The sequence below is a fragment of the Catharus ustulatus genome, chromosome 9 (genome assembly GCF_009819885.2).
Source record: "Catharus ustulatus isolate bCatUst1 chromosome 9, bCatUst1.pri.v2, whole genome shotgun sequence".
Classification (NCBI taxonomy): Eukaryota; Metazoa; Chordata; class Aves; order Passeriformes; family Turdidae; genus Catharus; species Catharus ustulatus.
The window spans coordinates 6,602,978-6,619,744 of record NC_046229.1 but is presented as its reverse complement, the minus strand read 5'-3'; the positions used below and the strand labels follow the sequence as shown (position 1 = coordinate 6,619,744).

Genomic DNA, 16,767 nt, shown 5'->3' with positions numbered 1-16,767 from the left:
ACTTGCTCACTCTTAGGCACAACTCCATGATTTTAAATGTTATGGCAGTACTCTGCTAGAGCTCACCTTGCAGTTAGTACAAAAGTGCTTACAAAGGTGCTCTCTAACCTCTCCAAGAGCAAACCAGGGTGCACAACACAGAGACAAGAGAAAAAGATGAGAAAAGTGGCACAGCATTACAGAAATGTGTACAGCATGAGGTTAAACTGCAGAGCAAGAAAGCAATTTAGCACTTGGTGGCAATGCCAATGAAAACGCATTTTTTAGCCTTTCAGAGTTGAAAAAAACATCCAAAGCGCATTTGATGGGAGTTATTTCTCTTTCTTCCCTCAAAAGAGACTTGCAGTCCTTGGTAAAGGACTTCACCTGGACTTATCAAAGCTGACTCATGGCAGTCTAGCACAATTTGGCACTTGGAGCTCTTGCTTCCCTCCCAAGTGGGCAGGCTCGGTGCCCGCTGGCAGGCAGCGGAGCAGGATGCAGTTACCATGGCACTGCAACACGCAGCCACTTCCCAACTGCCACCAGCGAGGGACACACGGAGGGGAAGCAGCAGGTGAATCTCTGAATAAGCACAGGGTGAGTGTTCTGCCTGGTAAACATCATGTGCACAGGTCCCCTGTATGTTCTGTGTTATTGCTGTGCTGCAAGGAAAGCAGAGGGACGGTAAAACCCGGCAGCACCAGGAGCGTTTGCGCCACGCGCGCCGCTCTCTCGCCATGACTTCACCCTCCAGCACTGCTGCAGATGTCTGGATCACTTTGTCAGAGCAACAAGCCAGCCAGAATCTGGCTGAGAAAACACCACCAGCGAGCCTTCTTTGAGTATTACACAAAGTTTAATCACTTGAGTCACATATCACATGAAGGTACTTCAGTTAATGAAGCACAGCAGCTCATAACACAGTGTTTATCTGCTGCACTTACACCTGCTCCCCTCAAGTTTCAAACACTCCTGCCACCTCCTATTTCAGCTTCTAACACAAATTAGTAGCAAAGCAGAGAGTATCTGATTAGCACAGAAATGGAGGCAAAGCAGGACTGGCAATACTAGAGGAATTTTCAAACAAGATGCAAGTGCACAATAGAAGCATGGGATGCCATGTGTGACCTGAGCAGGACACTTGGGACTGGCAGCTCCATCTGGATGGAGGAACATCTCAGCCATGCTGCAACCCCAGACTGTGGCAGAAGCAGAGGAGGATACACTGGGATGTTAGGGTACACTTTTGGGCTGCAGTGGAGTGACCCCTGGCCATAAAATGTAAGGTGCTAAGCTGCTGCTGAAGATACATCTCACCCCAAACAGGATTTATGTTTCCTATTTTGTCACACTCAGTGTTTGCTGGGCAGCCAGAACAGATTTCACCAGAAATCTGGGTTGAGATCAGTGTCACCTGGTAAACATGACATTGTTTTACAGATGGGACAACCTAACCAGCAAACCAGAGGCCTCCCAGTTCTCCACACTGCAGGAATGTGCTGCTTTTTTGTCCAGTTTCTGGTACTCCTCACTAATGTTTCCTTCTGTCTGCAGAGTCCAATGCCTCCAATGCAATAGAATAGAGAAAATCTGTGCTTATCTCTGGGAGCTCAATTCATGCTGTTTAATGAATCAGGATGATGTTGAACAGCTGGACAACAGAAAATAAATCACAAAGTTCACGCTGCTAAATTCCTCAGTACTCCACTTGTGCTATAGGGTACAATTTCTCACACCTGAAAAACATTTTGAGGGGTTTGGAGTTCCTTTTTTAGCTCTAAAACCAGCCATTCAGGTACTCAAGTGTTGCATAAACATGACACTGCAGTAGACAACACAATGCATGAAAGTTATAAATGTGAATAAGCACAGTAGTTATATATTCTCTTCTGACCAAATGTGACAGTTTAAGTACGTGCTCACTTGAGACAAACACTATGAGAACTCATAAATTCCACCCACTGTGTACTCTCATAACTGATCACAGTACCTCCCAGCATATTTAAATTTAGAATATACCCAGTCATTATGCAGAAGATAAAATTGTGAATGAAAATCATAATAAGGGTGATTCTGAAGAGATAAGGACAACAGGAAAAGGTTTTGAGGCACATGTGTCTAAGAGCTTATATAAAATGACTATAAAACATCTATTCTGAATTTCTGGTAAAAAAGCATTAAATGCAAAACATTGGGAGGCTGGCAATTCATTTGTCCTCTCAAACCTTAACTGCCTCACTACATCAAGTGAATAATTTCCCTTGAAATTTCCCATGTACAGCTTTTCCTGTACTGGACAAACAGTCAGCATCAGTCCATTTTCTCTAGGAAAGGTCCAAACCTTTGAACTCCCAACAGCTCTTTGTCAACAAACACACACTCAACATTGCCCCTGGATACAGCTTGGTACCTCTGAACACAATGTTTTATTTTACTGAAATGCACAAAACAAGACCTCCAAGGGCCCAGTAACTCTGCAAAGGTGGACCACAAAAATAGATAGTACACCTGCAGTAACAGCAAATCCAGTGTTGTCAGCAGGGATAACTGCAGTGGTATCAGAGCTTAGACTGAAGTTGAATTTGGCCTTCACTGTAATGCAGAGTTATAATGAGATAACAATGAGATTGAGGTGATTAACTATAAACAGAAATAAACCCTCCATGTCAACTGTTTGCCAACACAGCAATGCCCTGCTCAGCAAGATTAGGCTGTTCAATAAATTCAATAGTGAGTGGGGTAACTGACCCATCAGGGTCTTATTTGTCAAGTTTTTACTTGCCTCCTTTGTATCACCCTTGCAATTCTAATTTTAAAGCCCATTCAGAGTGGCATGAGCACCAAGTTCTTCTCAAAGCATAAGTATTATTACTTGAGATATAACCAAGACCTTGGAATTGAGTTACAGACACTATTATTGCATCTCTCCTCCAGTCAAATATTCAGCATTGTATTTAAGCATGAGAAGCAGTGCTTTACATCCACTCACCCACAATGATTTTCATTCCTAGGACCCAACAAGTCCTTAATGCTGCAAATAAAATGCAATCCTTGACTGACTCTTTTACAAGGACCAACATGTTCTTTTTGCTATCATGAATTTCTCCATTTTATTTGTTCATCTAAACAGCAAATCAGAGAATTTCACAACTGTGAGTCTACAAAAGCAGAATCAGGCCCATCAGTGCTTTAGAGAGACCCATCACTATCACATCTATAAATTTAATTACTGAACCTTATTATCTCTTATTTTAGAAACAAGTTTTGTACAAGCATTCAAGCCTGAAGTCAGTGCTTGCAAGGAACTTAGCAAAACCATGACAGGAATAGGATGCCTTGGGAATAGATGACTCTCTCATCTGAAATGCATAATTAGCTTTTGGTTAAGTGTGCAATTAACATTAAAATTTACAATCAAATATGATGGTGTTCTAATTTTACCTCCTGTAAATGAAAAAGAAAAAAAACTCAGTTGCCAGTGTTACTTCCTTGAATCCCTTCCCTAAGAGGCAAGCTGCTCAAGATCATCCTGTTATCCAGGCAATGCCTGATACAAAAAGCTTTTAAAAACACTCTGTATTTGCCTTCTGGACAGCTACACAGCAGGGGGGTTATTTTGGTTTACACTTTTCTGTTTTGTAGTGGTAACTGCCACTCAATATAATTAGCAGTTGTCATATTTTTTTTTAAAGATCCAAAAAACCCAGAGCAATATTGCTTTGTACCCTCTCCCCAGCTGTGCCTGAGAGCTGTAACACGTGTTTCAGACATCCACTAAAGCTAATCTCACACCCCAACAGGTTTCAGCAGTTAAGCCACAGAGACATTTTTGTTAATGAGAAGAAAAACCTTCATCCTAGCAGTTTAATTCTGATAAACAGCTCCTTAAAACAAAAATCACACTGCAGTCCAAATATGCTGCCTCTGTCTGAACCTTTCTGCCTTTTAACCTGAAGTCAAATTTAATCTGTTGCTTTTTACAAAGGGGGTTGAAACTAGTTTGAACTGTAACATCAGCTGCCAAACCCTGTATTTAGTTATGTTTATTATTAATCACATCAATGTTGAGAGCCCCTTGTGTAGGGTTCTGCAGGAAAGTATAATGGAAATGCAATCAAATTCCTCACACAAAGCATGGATTGGGTGGTGTGCAAGCGTTTGGGGCTGAGCCCTGCCAATGATTTTCTGTCAATTAATGAGACTGTGCAAAGAGTTCAAGTAATGAACCCAGACTGGGCCAGCACAGAGGGCCAGAGGCTCCCCTCAGTGCCACATTGCTCAGGAGTTCTGCTGCCATTTCCACCACCATTATTCCTCATCAGCAACAGACACACAAATGCACAGAAGGGAGAAAAAGAAATCTCACCTTGCTCTTACCTAAAACTGAAATCACTTTTATTCATTCACCCTGCTTCCATCTGGATCTGGACAAAGTGGCCCTCTCTAGCTGCTAGGCAACCTGAACTCTGCATTAAGTATTAACTGTTTGCATTTGCTAAGAATATAATAATGCTACCTTTGAGATTTATTTATAATAAAAAACATACCTAGCTGAAAATATAATAGTTTTTCTCCAGTAAACAGTAATTAGCAACTCTGGGAATACAAAACTTAGTCTAGAAATGCAGAGAGATATTATAAATTGGCTCCTTACAACCCAATCATAAGGAAGATGCTTTACATTAAAGTATTATTACAGATGGCAGTGGCATAAAAAAATGTAATCCAATAATTGCATTTCTATAGATAAGGAAATATCTATATAATAGATTAATGTATTTATGTAAATAATGTTTTAAATTAGATAGTAAATTACTAAGCCTCATCCAACTACAAAACAAATGTTCTCAATAAAGTTAATTTATTCTAATAAGACAACACCACCATTCCTAAACAAGACAGAAAATATTTGAAATTAAAACACTGATCTTGGAGGTCTTTAAAGAAAGGGGGGAAAAAAGCCAATAAAACATTGTTTCATAAAACCCTTTCTGAACCATTTTGCTGTTTCCATACGCAGCAGCAGTGCTGCCATTCTACCTTAGACCTTAAAAACATAATGAATATCTCTGCTGTGTCCTGTTCCTCTCAAGCTAAAGAGATATTCCTTTCAAGTCTTTTCAAAGCAGATCATTTCCCAGACTGCTTAGTCACAAGCACAACTGATTATTAAAATATCAGTTTGGGTGATTGAGGCATTAATGCCAACAAAGCAGAAGCACCACTAATGACACCAAAATCAAACAGAGGAGCACTCTCTTCTGATCATTCCATGTGACAGCTTGTCAATTCCTGATTCACAAAACACAAACTTCCTCAAACTCAGCACAAACACAAATGCAAGATCTCTGCCTTCAAAATGCTCATCAACTTCTGCTGGAGAAACAAAAGCAGGAGTGAGGCCAGAGACATTCACTAACACAGATGTCAGTTGTTACCTGCAGCTGCTCAGCCCTTGAAGCAGAATGAATTTTTCTCAGCTTTAAGACAATACAAGCAACTCTTTGCAGCTGGGTCCTGCACCTAAATTCTGCTCTTCTGTCCAACACAGGCAACAAGCAATGGAAAGAAAGTCCCACTGATGGTGGATCTCCCTGCATCAAAGCACAGCAGTAATAACTTCCCTCTCACCTTGAGATTGCAGAGCACAGAACAAGGTTATGACACAGCCCTTGAGCACCTCCAGTCTGCCACAGCTGTTTTCACTTCAGAGCTCCTCTAGCACCCCTGAACTGAAAAAACCTTGGGTTTGCGGAAAGCATCAGAGGTTCCTAGAAGTGCTTTTCTCTGGATTTTAGAAAAATATTTCAAGTGGTTAAGTCAAACACTTGTACCATATCCTTCTTCACTTAGTTTCACATTAAACCTGATTCAGGTCAGGCTTAATGCCAATCTTAGGGGGAGCATAACTGAAAAAAATGTCAGCATAACAGGAAAATTGCAAGTCAGAGCAAAGGGTTCAATGCAGCCACAGAGTCCCACACTCCCAGAAACTAAACAGCAGCTGTAAATAATTCTGTTTAAGTAATTGGAAGACAGGTTGGTATGCAAACTCTTTCTCCCTACACATAGGAACTCATAGTTTCGGTATGCTAATGGACCCCACTATTACTTCATGTAACCTGGAGAACACATTAAAATGACAAATACAATCTCAGGACAGACAGGGGACAAGTTCAAACACTGTGGTTTTGGTAGAGGCACACAGTTTTTGTTAAGGTCCTTGCATCATGACTCATGTCAAGGATCCATGCAAAAAAGAAAAGAACAGAACAAAAGTTACTCTGGAAACTGTCCAACACTTAGGTGTAGCTTTTATTAAAAAAAAAAAAAAGTTAAATCAACAGTGCTGTTGGTAACTCCAATATTACAGGTCCTGTGGATAGCACCCTCTGAGGAGTCCACCTGACATCTCTTTTCATAAGAAGCTTAAGGTTATTAAAGCTCTTTTTGCCCCAAAGCCCTCTAACAGATTTAATTAAGATTACTGCTTAATTTACTTTAATCACAGTATCTTTGGAAAAAAAATCTAATATTTTATGGTGTTTTCTGTCTTACTTTTACCCAGCTTCTTGAAAATTTCATGTTCCCAAATTCAGAAAGACCAACTAAATGGAAATTATCTTTAGTTGCTTATAGGGCCTGAAGTAAAAATGTTTTTATTGCCAAAACCCTAAATTAAATAAATCAATTTCATATCAGGTGACCTTAGTTTCAATGTCAGGATTTTACAACATGAAAAGGATCTTTCATTAAATAATTTGTTGTACATTGTACCCAGCAACACAGAAATAAAATGAATCCTGTAGTTGTAGCACAAAAAAAAGCACCTCATTTTAGATTCTTACTATCCAAAGATCACCACAATAAATAAAAAATCCAGATGTGATTACTGTAATTGTACATTTAAATGCAATTATTAAAGAATTATAAATGAAGTGTATGTAGATTAATTAGAAGATTATGTCTTAGGGCAGAAATTGGGTAGAAATGGGCTGCTGAGCCCATGAGTTACAGGAAGATACAAATATCTTATGTAGAGGCCACAAAATGATAATATAAGTTGTGTGTAGAGTTCATTCAAATGTAGAGCAGTTGCTGAGACCACATCAGGACCCTCAGCAGCTGAGTGGAACAGCAACACAAAGAGAACTCCCTCTGTTTACTGCAGGGACACAAAGGTCCAGCCACACAGAACTTCTGAACAACCAAAATCTACAGCGATCCAAAAACGCCCTTCCAAACAAGCTATTTTTTACCATCACACCTTTGCTGGGATTAATATAAAGCATCTTTGAAAATGCTGGCACTTACCCAAATCTGCAGCTTCACCCTCTTGTCATTCCTGTAAACTGTTTTCACCTTGAAGTCGATTCCCACCGTGCTGACGAAGGCTGGAGTGAAGGTGTCGTCGGCGTATCGGAAGAGGAAGGATGTTTTACCCACACTGCTGTTGCCAATGATCAGGAGCTTGAACATGTAATCAAAATTTTGGTCTGAAGTATCTTTCTGCCTGAATCTGGCATCTGTTACTGAAGCCATCTACGAAAATGACAAACATGGAAAAAGAACAGATTTAAGAGCAGTTCAGCATTTGTTTTCCTTAACTGTGTACCATATGTTTAGGTTATCTCTCCACTTTCTAATGTCATCACCACTCTATCTGCTGACTAAAGAGGAGCACACTTTGAAATCTTCTTTTAAATCCTGGCTGTAATCCTGTTTAGTGTTCACTCGTGCTGGTAAGACTTCCAAACCCAAGAAATACACCTGTTGCACTGCTTTGTGTTTAACAGAATAACAGATGGCTACTGCAGATTGTTCAAATACTCATGGGGAAACAGCATTCTTTACTCCAGTGGCAGGGTGCCACTTCTGTTGCTCCAATAAACTGCAACCAAAACTAAAATCTTTGACAGTGCATCCAACCATGCAATTCATCAAGCAGCCTCCAAGGTAAATAAACCTAAATAATTGCTTTTACTACTTCTATAGAGAATCCTTATTTCTAGTGCATGCACCACCACCATTTCATCCTTTAAAAAGTTCCATCCTCGACATTTGCAGAAGGAAAACAAAAGCAATGGGAAAAGATGAAAAAACAGGAGTTTCAGCTGGAAACTTTGAATTCATCCAACACCTATCTACTCCTAAGACTGCAGTTGGAATACACAGCACTGTATAAAATGTGAGGGCTCACTGGGGATGCAGACAGCATTTGGAATGGACAAATTATCCCTTTTAGATTCAGCAGCAAAAAAACAACAGCAGAATATGAATCATTAAGGGCCATGAGCAGCCCTGGCTGCTCTAATGTGTGCACTTGGTGGGAGGAGGCAAGACACTGATTTTTCATCTCTGGCTGTACAGAACACAAGTACACAAACCCAATTACAACAAAGGAGGAAAAAGAAACTTTACCTTTTAACAGATACACCACACTTTTAATCTCTCATGCTGTTTGAAACTACCACACATCAAAGAAGCAAAGGTCTTGGCTCCTTATAACCAGTCACAGGCTTGGCAAATTGGAACAATGACAGCACAGGTCCAATTAGCAGCCACACATCCAAACCAGGGCCTGGGCTACTCTGAGCAGAGTCAGAAGGCACTGAGCAGTGACAGAAGTCTCTCCTTCACCCAGCATCCACAAGTTAATTTTCTCCTCAACTCAAATTCATAGGCACCTTTGGGAATAAAACTCACCCCAATGTCTACTCTCCCCAATACCTTCCTTCTAAGCAAGTCTCACCTGCACACAGGACTTCACCCATTCACTGAAAAAAAAACCAGCAACAAAAACAACACCCCACAAACCCAAACAAAACCAAAACAAACAGTTGAAAATTCACAACCATAAACCAAAATGCTATCCCAAGGCAGTTTAAATGGGGATGATAATTTAACTTAAATTTCCAACAGAGGGGAAGCAAACCAAAAGCAAACCAGTTCAAACTTCAGTACAATATGCACAACAGGTTATCTCAGATTAAACATATGCAACTTTCTCACACAGAAAAGGGCTGGTGCAGCAGACATTTTGTTCACAGATTGCATTCACAAGGGCAGTTTCTGAAGAAATTTATCAGCAGCTCAATAGTGAGCAGCTGCACTGAATGCACTAAAATCTCCCCACAAGTATTTCTCTGTAGGACACGGCACAATTCTGATAAACTCTCTTCTGAACTTCAGCTGTTCTTCAGTCAGACTACAGTCCTTTGCAAGCACTCCAGAAAACACAAGCACAAATTTTCTTCTCATTAGTGTATCAGAAATCAGCTCTTCTACCCATGTGTTGTGGTTCATAGCAGGAATTTCTAAAATGAAGAATTCAACATCTGACTAACTTCCATTCAGACACTCAGGCCAATGCACTCACTGCCTCCTTAGCCTTAGGAATCTCAGCTGCAAAAATTATGAATCAGGTGATTAGTTGATTTGTACCATCACCACACTGGAGGACAGAAAATTCTCTATTTGAGTAATTGATCTTCCCCATACACATTTTAATCTCCACAAATGCCACTGACAACACTTGTGCGCTTGCTAAAGAAGAAAAAAAATAATGTAAATCTCTACTTCTCCATTCCACTCACACAGGCTTGAAATAGTGAGAAACCCTCATCACTTGAAGCCTGATCTTTTAAAGATTCAGAGGCAGACCTTTAACAAAGATATATTGCACTAATCATACAGGAATCAGTATCTTCTTTCTACCCCTGCCTTCCCAGAACCCTTCCACACACTCCAAGCTGATCTTTTAACTGAAGCACTGCTGCCTCTATTAACCCTCCTAGATTGCTCTAATCAGAATTGTACCTGGCTACAAATGTGACTTTCAGATCTAAGCTGAAAAAGCAATTACAGAATGTGGCCAGCTTGAGCAGCTTTGTTAGAAGCACAACACAGAGAATAAGATCAAATGATACTTGCCCAGAACGTGGGGCTGTTGTCATAGAAGCACAACCCTCGCAGGCCTCTGTGCTGCTGAAGATGCTGCAGGTCAGTGCCTTGAATCACCAGAGGCAGTCAGAGCACAAAAATTTTGAAGAAAACTCCATCCCCTTGCTTAAATTTGACTTTTCCCTTTCCCCTCTGGTGAATAGAGTGAAACTGAAAGGACTTTCATACAAATTTCTGATTATCCCTCTGATGGCAGATCATTACTGAAGCACTTGGGCTGGAAGTGTTCATAGGACTACCCCTGAATTTGTGTTTGAATCCTGAAGCCAGGGAACAGCAGAGCTTTCTCCTGGTCCTCTTCTCCTCCCTTTCTCTTCCCCACCTGTTGTCTCAGTCCTGCTCCAAGCACTCCCCAGTCATGTCAGCCCTAAGGACCCTGCAGAGAGCTCAGAGATCCCAGTTAAAAATAAAAATAAAACCTCCCACAGCTTCTCCTGTTTTGCAGGGCTGTTTGTAAGGTTGGTTCAGTTCCTGATCCCGCACAGCTGAGGGAGCCAAGCAGAGGGGACAGAGCAGTGGGAAGTGATGGCAGTTGCTATGCTACTGAGAGAAAGGTCCACAAAATCACATCTCCTGCAGGCCCTCTGCACCTGGAGGAGATTGTGCAGCACAGAGAAATGGAGACAACACGCTGAGGTCAGGCAGCTCCAGTCCAAATCACCCGAAGGCTCACTGAGCCATTGCTCCTGGGGACTGTCCTCCCTCCTTGGTCCAAGGCCATTTACCTGGCAGTGTAACCCCTGCTCCCTGGGCACACAGCCACAGATGCTCTTTTAGGATGGCTGCAAACAGAGCAGCATCTCTGCTGTTTCACACAAACACACAGCCCAAGGAGAGTTCTGTTACAGGAGACCAGGTCAAACACAGCTGGCACACAGAGGGCAAAGGAGAGAAAGGAGAGGTTTGTGACTGTTTCCATTTTGACTGTCTTGGACTAATCCTCCATAAAATACTTATAAAGGAAAGATTTTGCTACAGGACATAAAACCCATTACACAGGAGAGGGAAAAGCTGCCAATCAGATTGTCCTTGAGAACACTTCAGCACGAGACCTTGCATCATTTAGTTCTTTGCCTTCTTTTTTGTAGCTAAGAGCATACTAATATTGACAATCTTTCTTCCCCACGTGCATTAGCAATGGGAGCAAGGTCTCAAACACAGCCACTTCCAACTAGTTTTGTGGGAATAGGCAGTTTTGTAGCTCTGAGATACCTTGTTATTTCCCTGTTGAGGAAAAAGCCTGCAGTGTGAGCTCATCTTTTATTAGACAGGGAAACCACATAAGAGCAGGATGCTGCAAATGCTCTAAAGCAATAAAATCTTAATCAGAGCTTATTAGCCACCAAAGAATATATTCCTAGGTCAAGGTGGCTCTCCTGCCTTTAGTTTCTATTTTGGTCTAATGAATTTTAAAAGAAAAAAACCTGTTGCCCTAAGACACCTCCATGGGAAACCAGCCTTTGTTGTTTTTAGTGCTCATGGAAATGTGCCACATAGATGGATCCACACAGCTGTGCTCCTCAATTTGTGACCAGCATCATGGTGAAGGCTCAAACTGGTTTCTAGTGCAACACAAAACATCAAAGTGCTCCTGCTCTCAGGAATCACTGAAAGTGGTCACTGTAACCCCTGCTCTGCAACATTTTTTGCCTATAGCCAACATCAGTAAAAGTTTAAAGTGTTGGAAAAAAATCAACTGATGTATCTCACCATTTATATATTGCCAGGAGCAAAGGCTAAAGTTGACTTTTAGTGTTGCCAGCCCTCACAGTTTTAGCCACAAATTAATGGAGGGTTGTTATTTATCCTCTCATAGACAAGAAACAACAAATCCAATCATCACCTTGAAAGGTTACATATCTCTTTATTAGCAACCACACGGGTGTGTTCACAGCCATGCTGCTTCCACAGCCCATTCTCCCTCACAACAGTGTAAGAAGGTTTGAATTTGGGAAAGCCTCCTTTTCTGCTGTCAGTTACCTCAGTTACCCATGAAACCTGGTCACACTGATGCAACTTATACATCAAACTATGCCCCAAGACACATTTGCAAATTCAACTTGTCATGAACCTGTATATTCTCCATATTACAACTTCTGGGCAGTTCTAGCAATAAAAGCATCTTTCAATAATGTTCATTTTTAAAGCAAAAACTGTAATTTCCTATATTTGCCTTGTGTTACATAGGACCAGTAACAATTTAAATGTGACAGTTTAACTGTTTCATCATCATCCACTAACACATATTTCTTTAATTAGGCAGAGGAAAGGATGGGGTGAACCACCCCTCTGTATTTCTACAGTAACCCATGAGAGATGTTACTAATGTGCAACATAACTTCTTCTCAGAAGCATTAATATCTTTTTTCCCCAAAATGTGTTAGAAAGTGCATCTAAGTTTAAAATATTCTAATTCATAAATTACACATCTATGTCAATTTTCTGTTATAAAAACTCACTCCTTTATGTGCTCTGTCATTGGAAAATAATTTCTGAAAAGAGAACAGTATTTAAGTTCAATTCTGAACCAGATTTCTCCCAAGCAATGGAATTTTTTTTACAGCCAATGTGTGCTGTCCTAAGAATAGAGCTCATAAAGGAAATAAGGCCGTGATCTTAGAGATTTATACAAATGCTGTTCTACAAGGGAGATCTATGAGAAGCAGAAAACAGAGTATGAGCAATTAACATAACTGCTAATAAACATTGCAAGCAAGTGATAGTTACCAATTTAGATCTATAATCCATGAGAGAGATGAAGGCTTTGCTGTAAGTATATGAATCAAGAGAGTGGTCACACTGTTGAACCTGCGATGCAGAAGCAAAAGGATTACAATGATTATGATAAAGATGAATAATAAGAATTTTAGGTAAGGGAATAATGAGTGGGCAGGTTAGGCTGGGAACACAGTGCTGTGTAAGGTCTGAGCTTCCTCCACTGAAGGTAAAGAGGAAAGTCCTGTAGTGCACAAAGAGAACAGAAAAAGTGCTTGAGTTAGTGACAGATATTAAGATAACAGCAAATATTTGAAGCCATCAATTTAAAGTTTATTAAAGGGAGATTATCTTTACTAATCTAAAATTAAAGTTCCAGATAAATCTCACAAGTGGACAGAAAACCTTAGTTAGGAACCATCACACATTTCCTGAAGAAAGGCAGCAAAGCAAACAGAACCAAGAGCAGCTGAAATCCCTCTGTACACACGGGTGCTTTGCACAAAGCCTGCATCAAAGTCTACATGCTGCAAAGACAGCTTCAACAGGACATGGAAATATCTGCAGCTTACAGCACATCTGCACAAAAATATCTGCTATAAAGCAAAAATTATTCCAGATTTAGAGTAGAAAAACATAACAGAACGTAGTTGTCTTTTTCATGGCTAATACAATCTAAAGGCCACGTTTGTGTCTGCTGCATTTCCTGTCCAGTGAGCCAGGGTACAGCACCATTTGTCACCCTGACTTCCATTACCTTGCCTTGTGGACACTGCCAAAACACCTGGGCACACTCAGACCTTATGTAAATAACAGGCTGCAGCCACCTACTGCAGGCCAGAATTTGGATCCAAGACAAATCCTTTCTCAGGATCTACACAATTGACAATCACCTCACTTGGCACCACGACAGCAGTTTGGTCTTGCCCAAAGTATTGCACATTTTTTGGTATTGGTTACATTTCCTTCTGCTCTCACAGCCCTGCCCTCTGCAATAGCTGCTGCCTGTGACAGCCTTGGCTCACTCTTCAGCACTGTCTAGAACTTGATTTTGGGGTGTCATCCAAATGCCACTCAACTGACAGATCTAGAACAAAAATAATTCAACTCTCTACACAGAAAGTCTATGTTTATTACTTTAAAAATGTGAGCTCTTCTTCTTGAGTGCTTCATCTTTAATAAAATTCATTTATTAATGAGTCCAGAAGTCTTTATGAAGATGCTTGTAGTAGATTTCTTCTGGAATTTACATGCTACAAAAAAGTTCAATATATGCATGAAACTAAAGGATTAAAACCTCTAAGCAATGTCAGTGGTTATTAATTTTCATTGCCCATTTAGATTTGGGAACACAGGCTTTAAAAACAGGCTTTGAAAGGGTTTTCAAGACCTTGCTGAGTGTGGAACATGAGTCAAGGACCAGCAGGTATCACTTTTTTTGCCATCTAACTCTACAACTACATTTGGTTTGACTGTTGTTAGAAAGATTTCCTGGAATCATCAAGCCATGCCTCTCCCACTTCCTGCATGACATTCAACATCCTCAAAGTCCATTTTAGAGCCACAATACAATTCTCAGGAAGGAGGAATTAATATTATGACAAGAACAAATTAAAAAAAAATTCCACTTTCCTACTCTCTTCTATGAGTGTGGAGTGTTTGCCACTCTCTTACTCTCACATGGTTCCATGGCTGTTGGCAAGCATGCTACTCCAGAAAATACTGAGAAAAATATTTAACAGTAAAAAAATCTCCCCTGCTAAAGGGGACCCACTGAACCCAGCTCAGCTCTCTCCCAAAGGATGCAAGGAAGAGGGGATTTTTATCTTCCCTATGCCCTGAAGAGCAGATGCAGAGATTTCCACAATTCCCTGAACATTCTGTTGAATTTTGGAATCCCAGAGCCAGCCAATTTCTAGGTCTACAGAACTGCAAGCTGAGGCTGACCCAGAGAACAGGGCACACTGATGAGGTTGATGGCTGTTACAAAACTCCCCCTCTTCAAAGCCCTTCCTTCCTGTCACAAACACTGCAGCCATGGCCGAGCCAACAGAAATCCGGAATTCAGTCCCCTGCTCATTGGATCCCCAGCCCTGCAGCTCTGCCTCTTTCTCAGGAAGGAACTGGCAATAGTGAAATACTTCTAAGCACCTCACTGCTGAATACACTGAAGTAGCAGAGACATAAAACCCCCCAGGGCAACACACAAGATGAATTTGTACCAGCCCTGCTACAAGACCTGTGAGTCCCTGCTGATCCTTCCCCAGCTGGAGGGCAGGGCACAGCTACATTCTGGGTCTAAAACCTTTCACTTACAGGTAAAAAAAGCTGCTGTCCTCACCAAATCAAGTGACCAGAGACTGCAATTGTCTTGTAGAACCACCTGCAAACCAGAATCACACGGAGACAGGGCCAGCTCAGGATGCCTCTGCAGTGCAGAAGTCTAATTTGCTGCTTTTTATCCTCCTCTTCCAAGCAGAAAATCTGTGATGAATAAGTTAATTCATTTCTCTGTGCTGTGATGTTCTCCCATGCTGCAAAGTAAGCCACCTGCTAACTGGGATTACAACAAGCACCCTCACACTTCCCATTTTTTAATGAGCTAATACTTCCAAACGTAAATCTCACTGCTTATTTCAAATATCAAACACCACTGCACTAAGCTAAGCACACATTTGCAGGAGCTCACTAAATATGCACAACCTGAAGCACAAGATACATTTTTACAGCAAAAAAGCAAACCTGAAATGACCAGTTCAGGACATTTCTCAGGGTTAGCCATTGAGAGCTGGCTCAAAAAACCCTACTTCTTCAGCCCAGCTAGTAACAAAGAAGAGACATGTACCTACTGGGGAGGACATGAGAGCCTTTCCCTGGCACCACAACCAGAGCGATGCAAGACCCTGAACTGTGATGCTGTGACCAGCACATTTAAATCTGGAGCTGCATGAAAAGATATGAAAATGAAGGTAGGAAAAACCATCTCTGAACTACACAGCTAACACAACCACGACATGACAGCCATTATGTTAACAAAATATTAAATGCACTGCTTTGCTACACACAAAAATTACTGCTATTAAAACCTAAAGCTGGTAAATCTTCTCACTTTGTCACCTGAAAATATATTAGGTCTGCAAAGAAGGCATCACCATTTTGTCAAAATTGAAAAGGAAGCTTGATTTTAATTTGGTTTATTTTTCTCTCTTCTGACTTAGACTATAAATTGTTCTGATAAAACTGTCCTGAAGGCAGTGAAGTCCCAGTAAATGCATATACAACCACCTCCAGGATAGCAAGCACAAATAACAGGAAATAAAAGCCTTTTAATTACACACTTCCATACAGCAGTGTATGGATTCAATTTTGTACCCTCTGTAACCCAATACCAGTGCTCCCATGGTCTGAGTACAGTTACAAACACACAGATCAAAATTATAGTTCCAGTGACATTTTTACCTCTGGAGAGGAAAAAAACAAAAACGTTCACAAGAGAATGTTATTTAGACCCAGAGCTAATCAGACAACTCTGAAGCCCTGTAAACTATTATTTGTACAACTGAGAGTGCAGCACCTCAGTGGGTGAGGAATACGTGATGAGGGAAAAAAAAAGCAGGAGAAGTCAAAACCAGATTTGCCATCAAAGAATTTCACAGAAACATGTTCCGGGACCACAGTCTTACGTTGTCTCAGGACATGGGAAAATCCATATTAAAATTATTTCTTCTCCCCCCTGCTTTTTTTTTTTTTTTTTTTTTTTTTTTGGACAAGTTACACTTAATTTAGGCCAGAACAACCTGATGCACTGCACAAGCACACAACACGCTTGTAAGAAGGAAAGGACAGCGTGGAGACAGAACCCTGGGAGGCAAAAAGGTGGAGCCACCCGTGCCTGTGCTGGCGATCCCAGCCGATCTCACCGCGCTCAGCATCGGCACTGCCGGGCTGGCAAGCGCGCACAAAACAGCGGGGAAAAACAACGTGCACGGCAAAAAAAAATACCACATGCGTTTTGTACAGCATCAGCCGGACAGATTGGAGAGCTTATACTTTTTATGAGCTAAATTAGAAGATGGATCCGTCCGGCTTGGTGCGTTGGGCTGGCTG

At 41.0% G+C, this 16,767-nt stretch overlaps 1 protein-coding gene across 2 annotated transcripts in view; it reads right to left on the bottom strand.

The window, feature by feature from the left end:
• Positions 1–16,767, bottom strand: part of RAB3B (RAB3B, member RAS oncogene family) — a 50,357-nt gene that overhangs the window by 32,891 nt on the left and 699 nt on the right. The window contains exons 2-3 of one of the 2 annotated variants that reach the window (XM_033067944.2): positions 12,673–12,753; positions 7,297–7,524 (exon numbers count right to left, since the gene is read on the bottom strand). In XM_033067944.2, coding sequence (XP_032923835.1) covers positions 7,297–7,524; positions 12,673–12,693 — 249 coding nt within the window. In that variant the 5' untranslated portion in view covers positions 12,694–12,753. The remainder of the gene's footprint in view (positions 1–7,296; positions 7,525–12,672; positions 12,754–16,767) is intronic. The other variant, XM_033067945.1, reaches the window with a different exon arrangement.